At 63.0% G+C, this 10,700-nt stretch overlaps 1 protein-coding gene across 1 annotated transcript; it reads right to left on the bottom strand.

Annotated features, from left to right (window-relative positions):
* Positions 1-3,016: 3,016 nt before the first annotated feature.
* On the bottom strand, positions 3,017-10,204 carry PES1 (pescadillo ribosomal biogenesis factor 1). The gene is made up of 15 exons (XM_084217461.1): positions 9,994-10,204; positions 9,535-9,614; positions 8,975-9,128; positions 8,786-8,895; positions 7,725-7,896; positions 7,409-7,498; positions 6,048-6,164; positions 5,831-5,908; positions 5,387-5,476; positions 5,100-5,230; positions 4,830-4,955; positions 4,551-4,735; positions 4,307-4,473; positions 3,769-3,936; positions 3,017-3,489 (listed from the first exon to the last, which is right to left on the bottom strand). Exons 1-15 carry the CDS (start codon positions 10,015-10,017, stop codon positions 3,403-3,405), a joined length of 1,779 nt encoding a protein of 592 aa, XP_084073587.1. The 5' UTR covers positions 10,018-10,204; the 3' UTR covers positions 3,017-3,402.
* Between the last annotated feature and the right edge of the window lie 496 nt (positions 10,205-10,700).

Raw genomic sequence — 10,700 nt, 5'->3', positions numbered from 1 at the left:
CCCCTCAAGCAACACACTACCTCCTTATCATCCTGCGGCCCCCCCAGCATCCCACTGCCTCCCAACAAGCATCCTGCTGCCCCCTTCCCATCCTGCCACCCTCCAAGCACCCCCCCACCCCCAGTATCCATCACCTTTTCCTCTCCCGCACCGCTGGGCCGTGCCTCTGCTCTCCTGCGCTGACCGGGGTGCCGGGGGAGCGGGCGGCACGGGGCGGGGGTGCCGATGCTGCTCCGACATGGAATAAGCTCTTCCCGGGCAGCTCCCCGCAAACGCCGGCTTTTCCACAGCCTCCCCACTGCACCGCGGCGTTTACGGCATCACCGGGATCGCGGCCCTGGGTCGCCGGCCTGGGAAGGGGAACGGGACGGGAGTGGGAGCGGCTGGCGGGGGGACGCGGGGCTGCGGCCGGGCACTGCCCGGCTCCCCGGAGCCGGCCCTGGGTGCCTGCGGCCACCCCAAGCCACCCGGCCCCCACCCACTGCCGGGGCACAGAGGAGCCATTCAGGCCGTGCCGCGAACAACGGCGACATTTGTCTCCATCTGTGACCGCGGCCTCAACGGGGACATTGTCCCCGCGGGCCCCACTGCCGGCCCCTCGGCTCCCTGCCACCGGCCCGGCGTGGCCCCACAGCCCTGGGTGACGACGGCTGTCCCTGGGCGGTGGCACCCACCTCTCGCCAGCCACCGTCCTCCTCCTCCCGTCCCACAGGACAGCTCGTGGCCTGGCCATCAATCACCTCCTGCGGCCGGAGCTCACCTGGCTTCGGGGAGCTGGCTCCCACACCCGGTCCCAGCCGCCTGCTCCCCGGGGCACCCCGGCCACGCACCATCGGCTCCTCTTCGTTCTCCCGCAGCTTCCCCGCCCTCTTTCCTCCCTCCCACTATGTTTCCATGGATTTATGGCCCTAATGACAGCAATATTCTGGCATCTCCAACCTCGATGTGATGACTGTGGGACAACCACGGTGCCACCAGCCTTTCCACCCTCCTCTTGTCACAGCAGCCGACTGGGTGCCCAGAGGGTGCCCTGGCCACCCCAGCCCTGTCGCTGGTCCATCACCCTGCATGTGGCAGGGAGAAAAGGGGTTCTTGTGCTCCTGGATGCAGCTTTGGTTCTTCCCGCTGCCCTTAGTCTCTGTCACTAAAGGGGATGGTGTCAGCACTGGGGCCCCCAGCAAGGGGTGACCACCTGGGCCATGCCTGGGACTCACCATCCCTGTTGGAGGTGTTTGGGGTTCAGAGTTTGCCCCCACAGGATTTGTGGACATCACCTTGCAGAGAGGTGGCAGCTCTTGTCTCATCCCTGGGAGCTGCCCCATCCTGCCTGACCTCATCAGTGCCCACTCCAGGGTAACCTGCACGACCCTCTGGGATCAGGAAAAGCCAGAACACCTCGGTGTTCATCATCAACCTCATCATTGCAAGAGGAGGGGTGAAGACCAGTGGTCACAGTCACAGGATTTGCTGTGGAACTGGTGGCATGGGAGCAATGAGCTCTCCCACCCTTTCTCTGCCAGGCACCTCTCTCAATTCCAGGTTTCTCCCTCTTTTTTGGGATGGGTCACAAAAGGATACCAGGTTTCCCCCTTTTTGCAGGTGGGTTATGAAGGGATTCCAGGTTTCCCCTGTGTTTTTTTCCAGGGGATGGATTGCGAAGGTTTTCCAGGTTCCCCCCCCCTTTTTTTTTTTTTCCAGGTTTCCCATTTTCTGGGGAATGGGTTGTAAAGGGTTTCCAGCCAGAAGAGAGCTGCAGTGGCCGGTATGTGGCAGCTCAACCATGGAATGAATGCTGACAGCCTGGGGACGGATGTGAGCCAGCTGGGAAGCTGCACCCCCCCATTCCCCACATCCACGGGGGTGAGCAGGAGGGCTCCACCACCTCATCCCCACCCCTGTCCCCCCTGGATTTGGGGGTACAAAGCAGCACTCACTGAAAGCCGTGATGGCCGGAGCCGTGGATCCTGAGGGAGCTGCGGATCCTGAGACTGGGTGAGGAGGCCGAGGGTGACAACACTGAGGGGCCACACTTGGCTGGACACAGCCTTCATGGGCTGGGGAGCCTTTATGGGGTCCCGGGGGGCCGGACTGGTCTGTGGACACCGGCGGCGGCCTTGCCCGGCCGGCCCTGGGCCTGGCCTGGGAGCGAGGCCTGAGGCTGGGGCCAGCCTGGGGCCAGGCCTCTGCAGGCCGAGATTGTTTGGAACTGGGGTTGGTTTGTTTGGGGCTGAGATTTGTTTATTTGGGGCTGAGATTTGTTTCTTTGGGGCCGGGGTTGCTTTCTTTGGGGCTGAGATTTGTTTGTTTGAGGCCCCGTTTGGGGTCTCCTGCCCTGAGGGGAGCCCCAGCCCTGGGAGTGCCCCAGGGCTCGGTCCTGCTCCTCCTGGGAGAGGGGAAAGTGAGAGGAAAAACATGAAAACAAAGGGAAAAGCCTTCCAACCCTCTGAAACGGGGAAAAAAGAAAAAAAAAAAAAAGGGGGGGGGGAAGAAGAAAAAAAAAGGGGAGTGAGAAAAAGGTGGGGAACGCACAAAGGGGAAAAAAATAAAAAAATGAAAGAAAAAAGCACTTAAACCAAATTGAAAATTAAAAAAATAAAAAGAAAAAAAATTGGAAAAAATATCTAGGAAAAGACACTAAATCTGAAAGTCCTTTGAGCTGGGTGTTCCCAGCTGTTCCCCATCTGAGCTCACTCCCTTCCAGGGGCTGTCTCTCTCCAGCTCCTCTTTATGTCTCCACCACAGTGCCACAGGCGTCCTCCAAAAATTCTTCAGAGTGAGACAGAGCCTTCACCACAGTTGGGGACAAAGCTGTGCCCACAAACCCCATGAGACACCTTGTCCCCAGCTGTGGTGTGTTCAAGGTGTTTTGGGGGGAAACCCAGGACAGACATAACTGCTGATGCAGGAACACATCCAGCAGGATGAGCAACCCTGGCACCCATGGATCTCCACATCACCCTCTGAGGGGCCTCCCCCACACCCAGGCAGAAGGAGCAGACAACAAACACCACCAGAAAAGCATCACCTTCTTTAATTAAAAATAAAAATACAGGGGAATATGGTTTTCTGTGTGGATACTGGGAAGCAGCTCTGGGCTCCGCACTCCTCTGCCCCGGGGAGCTCCTGGGAGCCAGGCTCCAGCAGCCAGGGCTGTGCAAACTCACACGGAACGATCCCAGAGCTCTCCTTGGCCTCCTCTTCCTCACGCAGAGGTGGCACCAGCACGGAGAGGACAGTCCTTGTAACACCGACTCCGCAGAGGGGAGCGGGGCAAAGGCAGAGCAGCAGGTGCATTTACAGATGGGAAACGTTTCAAACACAGCATTTCTGCCCTAGGAGCAAAGCCAAGGGTTTTCCACCCAAAAGCAACAGTGGAAAACCATCCAGGAGCGCCCGGCCCCATCACGCTTGTCGCGCCTTCTTGTTCTTCTTCTTCTGCTCCTTGAGGGCTGCGTCGTGGGCTTTCCTCTTCTCAGCCAGTTTGTTGGCCTGGGGAGAGACCCCCAAAACCCTCGGTCAGGTCAGGACAGGGGCTCCAGGCCCTTGGTCCCACCCAAGCTCCAGCTGCACATGGATGGAGGATGGGCCCCACGGCACCGGGATCGGGGCTGGGACACAGAGAGCCCTGAGGGGATACAGGGCTGGGGCAGCCTGGGGACAGTGGCAGGGACCTCAACACCTTCAGCAGAGACAGGGAGGAGCGGAAGGAGCGAGTGGGTTTGGGAAGAGCCCGCCCCAGGACGCGGGTGAGGGGCCCAGCCTCCGTACCTCGCGGATTTTGCGCTTCTTCCCGAACATGATCTTCTTGTAGAGGTACTTCTCCCTCTTCTTCATCATCATGATGGCCAAGCGCTTCTCCTCGCTCTGCTGCTCCTGCTCCAGGCGCTGCTTGTCCTCCAGCCGCACCTTCCCAGCCGTCACCTTCACAGGGAGCACCTGTGGGGAGCCAGGATGCTGAGGACAGCGGGAACCCACCCTCCTTCCACAGGGACAGGCATTTCCAGCCCGTTCACTGCGGGCCAGGGAGAGCCACAGCTCTCACAGCCAGGCCCTGACAGGGCTGGCAGCTGCAGCTCCTGAGTGTGGGGCCAGGAGCACCCCTGGAAGTGTTCCAGGCTGGGCTGGATGGGGCTTGGAGCAACCTGGGACAGTGGGAGGTGTCCCTGCCCATGGCAGAGGCTGCAATAAGGTGAGCTTTAAGGCCTCTCCCAACCCAAACCATTCCATGACTGAGCATCCCAGTGATCCCAGGACAGGGACACCCCTCAGCAGGAGAGACATTGGAGCTGCCTCCATGGGATCCCACCTTGTTGCTCTGAGTCTTCTGCTCTTCCATCTTCTGCTCTTCCATCTTTTGTAACTTCATCTCCTCTTCTTTCTCAGACTCATCTTCCTCTTCCTCCTCTTCTTTGTCATTGTCACCTTCCTCTTCCTCCTCTTCTTCCTCCTCCTCCTCCTCTTCACTCTCTTCCTCTACAAGGAGACACCACTGTTACCCTTGGGGATGCTCTGGAGCCCAGCTCCCAAACTCCTCAGGGGGCTCCCAGCACCTGGATTCTCTCCCCTCTGCAGGGCCAGCAGCTTCAGCTTCTCAGGAGGGACGTAGTCACCCTCCTTCTCCGTCACGAAGGGCGAGAGGTGCGGCGGCAGCAGGACCCCGGGGAAATAATCGGCCACGGGCAGGCACAGCTTGGCGTTGACTGAGTCAAAAACCCACTGGGGCTGCAGGTAGTACCTGGGCGGGGCAGAGGGGTCCCACCTCAGGCTCTGGAGCCCGTGGGACAGCTCTGGGACGGCTGCTCTGGGGAGGGCCCCCCTGCCCCACACACCTGCCGACCACCTGCTTGTCCAGGCGGGGCCGGTCGACGATGTGGTGGGTGATGGACGGGTCGGTGGCGTCGTAGGTGGCACCGATGCACAGGGACTTGTCCCAGGACACCTGGCCACCAAAGCACCTGTGGGAAACGCCACCAAGGAGTCAGACGGGCAGGTGGGACCCTCAGGGTCACCCCACCCATGGGATATCAGGTGGGTTGGCCCCAAAAGTCCTGCCAGGGGGGGAAGCCAGGGCTGCCGAGGGTCTCCTGCCCACCACGCACCGGATGACGAAGGCCAGGGGCTCCCGGGGCACCTCCCTGTTGAGGAAGAAGCGCAGCCCTTCAAAGAGCTTCTTGTGCTTCTCTAGTTCCTCCTGCTCCTTCTTCTTGGCGTCCATCAGCTCTGCTGTCTCCTGCTCAGAGCAAAGCCCTCAGCCTCCTCCCCACACACAGCCCTTGCCAAGGCCCCCTTGGCCAAGAGGAGTCTCAAGAGCTGTCCCCAAGCTGGCAGCCTGGGCACAGGACAGGATCCCCCAAGGCCAGGGATGAGCCCCCCGCCAGGGTCTTACCCCCTCCACTGGGAATTCATCCACCTCCACCTCATCCTCGTGGGCTGGAGCCACTGCCCGGGCCAGGCTGGCGCTCAGAGCCGAGAGCCTCTGCAGGGAGAGGACATGCAGTCACATCAGGGGGTGGGAAAACGGGCAGCCCCACAGGGGAAGGGGATTTCTCAGAGCAAGAGGCTGGAAGAGCCAGGGCCTGGACAGAATTCAGCCTCCGCCAGGCACTATAACCAGCATGGGACTCTGGGGAGTCTGGCCATGCAGGGGGAGGCCAGTGGTGCCCAAGGCCAAGCTCAAGTTCCTGCCCTACAGGATCAGGGAGTTTGGGATCAGCCCCCTCCACCCTGCAGGGATCTGGCTCTGTCCTTCGGTGCCACACCAGGAGGGTGGTGGGCAGGACACGAAGGCCACAGTGTCCCCATGGGTCACAGTGCCAGCACTGTCCCTCACCTCCAGGTAGCTCTCTGAATCCATGGCGTAGTCCTTGCCCTCTGCAGGCTTCGGCCCATCCTCAGCCTGGCTGTCAATCTGGGGAGGAAAAGGGGTGAGGAGGAAGCTCCCAGAAACAGATATCCCAAAAGTCTCTCATTTCCACCCTCCCTCCCACCAACCCGTGCTGCCATCACCCCAGGGGCGCAGGGCACAGTGACCCCGGGGCTGGCCTCACCTTGGGGGGGTACACCAGGTTCAGGGATTGGTAGAGGCGGAAGTTGACGAAGCCCAGGAGGGTGGTGTAGAACTCGGTGAAGGTGGCCATGACCCGGTAATCCACGTCTGTGGGGTGCTGTCAGCACACGGGAAGGGACACAGGGATAAAGGACTCCCCTCTGCAGGGGCCTATCCCACCCACAGGGAGAAGGATCACACAGTATCCCCATTTAGGAAAGCACCCACAGGGATGATCCAGCCCACCCCTGGCCCTGCCCAGACCCCCCAACAACCCCACCCGGTCCATCCCTGGCAGCGCTGGCCAAAGGCTCCTGGAGCTCTGGCAGCCTCGGGGCCGTGCCCATTCCCTGGGGAGCCTGGGCAGTGCCAGCACCCTCTGGGGAAGAACATTTCCCTGAAAACCGACCTAAACATGCCCCAAGTGCAGAGATGTCACAGCCACCACCAGACTCTAGGCAGGGAGAACTCTGCAGGCTTCCCCCAGGGTCCTGCTGCCACCCATCCATGCCTGGATACATGGAACACTTCATCCATCATGGATGGGGACCTTGGGGCTTGGTCCAGGGACTCCAACTCTTCAAGGTGAAGAGTGCAGGGAATGGCAGAGCTGGACAAGAGCAGGACACAGGGAATGGCTTCCCACTGCCAGAGGGCAGGGATGGATGGGAGATTGGGAATGAGGAATTGTTCCCTGGGAGGGTGGGCAGGCCCTGGCACAGGGTGCCCAGAGCGGCTGTGGCTGCCCCTGCATCCCTGGCAGTGCCCAAGGCCAGGCTGGACACTGGGGCTGGGAGCAGCCTGGGACAGTGGGAGGTGTCCCTGCCATGGCAGGGGTGGAATGGGACGGGCTTTAAAGTTCTTTCCAACTGAAAACATTCCAGGGTTCTGTGATTCAGAATCATAAAACCACAAAACCTCAACTGTGCTCAGCCCTGGAAATCCCGGGAGGGACGGGAGAGAGCCCTGCTGTGCCTGTGAGCTCCTGCCAAGGCTCAGGGGAAGCTGTCCCAGCACAGCAGGGACATCCCCATACGCAGAGGAGAGGACACAACACAGAATCCCTTTGGGGAGGCTGCAGGATCTGACTCATCCCTTCCCTTTGCTCCACCAGCCTAAGTCCCACAGGTTAATCTTTAATGGCTGATAAAGGAACACATTAACAACTGGGGACACGAGGTACTGGGGAGACTGGTACAGGCAGCCTCGGGGCATCCCGAGGTGACAAGTGGCTGTGTCCCCACGTGCCTCTGCAGCCAGGCCCCGTGGTCTGTGTCCCATGTGCCACATGACAGTCCCTCACCCCTTGCTGATCCCCAAGGACCTGGGGTGATCCCCCAGGCTCTCCCCAGGTATACTCACGTCGTGGGCAAAGGCGTAGGGAGTGATCCAGGTGATGGGCTGCCCCAGCACCTCTGCCTGGTAGTAGATGCCCTTGATGGAGAGGAACACCTGGCAGGACAGAGCAGGGACTCAGTGGGAGGAAAGCCGCTGTGCCCCTGTCACCCTTCCCCTGGAAGGAGGTTTCTCAGATCCCAGTGGGATCTGTGACCTGACACCCTGGCGGATCCCTGCCCCGACAGCCCAGTGGGATCCCTGCCCCGACGGCCCCGGGGGGGACCCCTGCCCCGAACGGCCCCGGTGTCCCCAGCAGGGCTGAGCTGCCCCCCAGTCCCACCTTGCGCAGGGAGCGGGAGGCAATGACGAAGTTCTGGAACTCCACGGCCAGGCGCCGGCACAGCTGCACTGTCTGCACGTGGCACTTGCCCGTGCGGGGGAAAGTGGAGAACAGGAAGCACATGGACAGGGCATCGTCCAGGTCCCGCAGGGCGTCCACAAACGTGGGGTACCTGTGCCCAGGTGGGGGACAAGGGGGTCACAGCCAGCCCCAGAGTCCTGCAGAAGCGGCTGGGGCTGGGGGAGACCCTGGCTGAGAAAGGAATGGGAACTGGGAACATCCACCTGCACATCCCAGCAGAGGACACAGAGGGATGGAACAGCCTCATTTAGGAAGGATTATGGGGTTTCCTCCCTCCTCTGTCCCCTCCTTGCTCACGGGCACCAAACTCACCAGAGTTTTGGCAGCATTAACCCTTCACCAGCCCTCTGAGGAAACACCCCACAGGGAGAGCAGGGGAGCTCCCCGTTGTTCTTCTGGAGCCACCCAGGATGGCTGGACATTCCTGCTCTCTCATTCCTTCTTCTCCAGCCCAGAAACACAAAATTCCACCAATAACTCCAGAAATTGCACACAAGGTGGATTCCCAGAAAGGGATAGATGTGGTGAAAGATCAGAGAATCCCAGGATAGTTTGGGCTGGGACACCCAGGGACACCTTCCACTGTCCCAGGCTGCTCCAAGCCCCAATGCCCAGCCTGGCCTTGGGCACTGCCAGGGATCCAGGGCCTGCCCACCCTGCCAGGGAGAAATTCTTAATTCCCAATATCCCACCTATCGCTGCCCTCTGGCAGTGGGAGCCATTCCCTGTGTCCTGTCCCTCCAGCCCTTGTCCCCAGTCCCTCTCCAGCTCTCCTGGAGCCCCTTCAGGCCCTGCAAGGGGCTCTGAGCTCTCCCTGGAGCCTTCTCCTCTCCAGGTGAGCACCCCCAGCTCTCCCAGCCTGGCTCCAGCCCTTGGAGCATCTCTGGTGCCTCCTCTGGACTCTCTCCAGCAGCTCCAGGTCCCTCCTGTGCTGGCCCCAGGGCTGGCTGCTGCAGGTGGCTCAGCCAGGGCTGCCTCACCTCTCCTTGACAATGTGGTCGAGTTTGTAGGTGGGTTTGTTGTCCTTCAGCCTCTCCACAGTGCCCCACTCACTCTTCCCGTAGGCCTTGCGCAGCTTCCTGACGAACACCTGGGGGGACAGGGGCACATGGGGGCTCTGTGGGCCAGGACAGGCCCGGGGAGGCCCCTCGGGAAGGGGGAACAATCACCTTGTACTCCCGGAATTTGTTGACAATGGGCTCATGGAGCAGGAATTTGATGTCCTTGAGCAGATAGAAGGTCCTGGGGGCGGTGGAGCCCTTGTTCACCTTCTTCTTGTGCTTGGGCTCGTGGGGGTAAATGCCCTTGAGGATGCAGAGGCGCCTGGGGACGGGGACAGCGGTGGGACGGGGGGGGCCACGGCTGCCCCGTGTCCCCTGGGCCAGCCCAGGCCCCTCCCGTGGAGGGGGAACCCCGAACTCGGCAGCCTGGAGCCCAGGGCAGCTGCGGGGCCCCGAGGGACAGGGCCAGCCCCAGGGCCACCCCTCGGGGAGGAGCTCGGGGGTCCCAGGGCCACCCCCAGCCCAGCACGGATCTCGGGGGTCTGCTGCCCCCTCTGCTGCCCGGGGGGCACCGGGGATCCCGGCGGAGAGGGGTTCGGGGGTTCCATCGCCCACCGCTGCCCTGGGCGGCGCCAGGGGAGCTCAAGGGACCGGAGGGGTCGCAGGAAGGGGGTCCGGGGTGCAGGGGGCACCGGAGGGGCAGGGGGGTCCCGGGGGCCCGGCCGCACCTGAAGTCGGGCAGGCTGAGCTGCAGCTTCTTCCGCGCCCGGTTCCGGGTGATGTAGTTGGTGGCGGCTCCGCGCTCGTACTGGGGAGAGACGGGGGCGTTGGGGGAGCTCGGGGGTGCGGAGGGGACCCCCCGCAACCGGCCCGGGGCCACCGGGACCCCTGGGAGCGGAGAGGGAAGAGGAACAGGAAAAGGGGCATGGGGGGCTGGAAGGGGGCACCGAGCACGGCCAGCGCGGGGGCAGGAGCGGAACCGGGCACCGGGAGAGGGAGCGAGCACCGCCGCTAGGGAGGGCTGCAGGGGCACGCCACGGCCGGAGGGGCGGCACCGGCACGGGGGGAGCAGCCACGGGCCGACACCGGGGGGCACGGAGAGGGCAGGGAGGGGGGAGGGAGGAACGGCACGGGGAGGCACCGGGCGGCGAGCCCGCGGCCGAAAGGAGGGCGGGAAGGCCCGGTACCTTCTTCTTCTCCAGCCCGCCCATGGCCCCGCCGCCGCCGCCGCCACGTGCGCCCGCGCAACGCAGGACCCCGCGCTGCCCGCGGCCCGCCTGCGCCCGCGGCCGGGCCTGCGCACACCGGAGCGGCCCCGCGCGGGGCACGAGCGCTGCGCGAGCACCGGGAGCGCGTGGGCGCCGAGAGCGTGAGGGCACCGAGAGCGGCGCGGGCAGGCGGCACCGGGGACTCAGTCAGGCGCGCCGGGGGCAGCCCACAGCCCCAGCAGGAGGGGTCCTGAGGCGCAGAGCGCGCTGGGATATTGCAGTGCCCCGTGGGGCATGCCGGGATATAGCGAGGCAGGGAGGAGCGGAGCACGCCGGGATATTCCGCGGCCTAGTGGCGCGGGGCATGCCGGGATGTACCGGGGCGGGGCTGCGCAGGGCATGCCGGGATATAGCGAGGCAGCGTGGCGCGGAGCATGCCGGGATATAGCGAGGCAGAGTAGCGCGGAGCATGCCGGGATATAGCGAGGCAGAGTAGCGCGGAGCATGCCGGGATATAGCGAGGCAGAGTAGCGCGGAGCATGCCGGGATATAGCGAGGCAGAGTAGCGCGGAGCATGCCGGGATATAGCGAGGTGGGGTGCGGAGCATGCCGGGATATAGCGAGGCAGTGTGGCGCGGAGCATGCCGGGATATAGCGAGGCAGGCCCGGCGGGCCCGCCCGGGGGC

This window comes from Fringilla coelebs (genome assembly GCF_963513975.1).
Source record: "Fringilla coelebs genome assembly, chromosome: 17".
Taxonomy (NCBI): Eukaryota; Metazoa; Chordata; class Aves; order Passeriformes; family Fringillidae; genus Fringilla; species Fringilla coelebs.
Note: the sequence above shows the minus strand (reverse complement) of the source record. Positions and strands in the feature narration are given on the sequence as shown.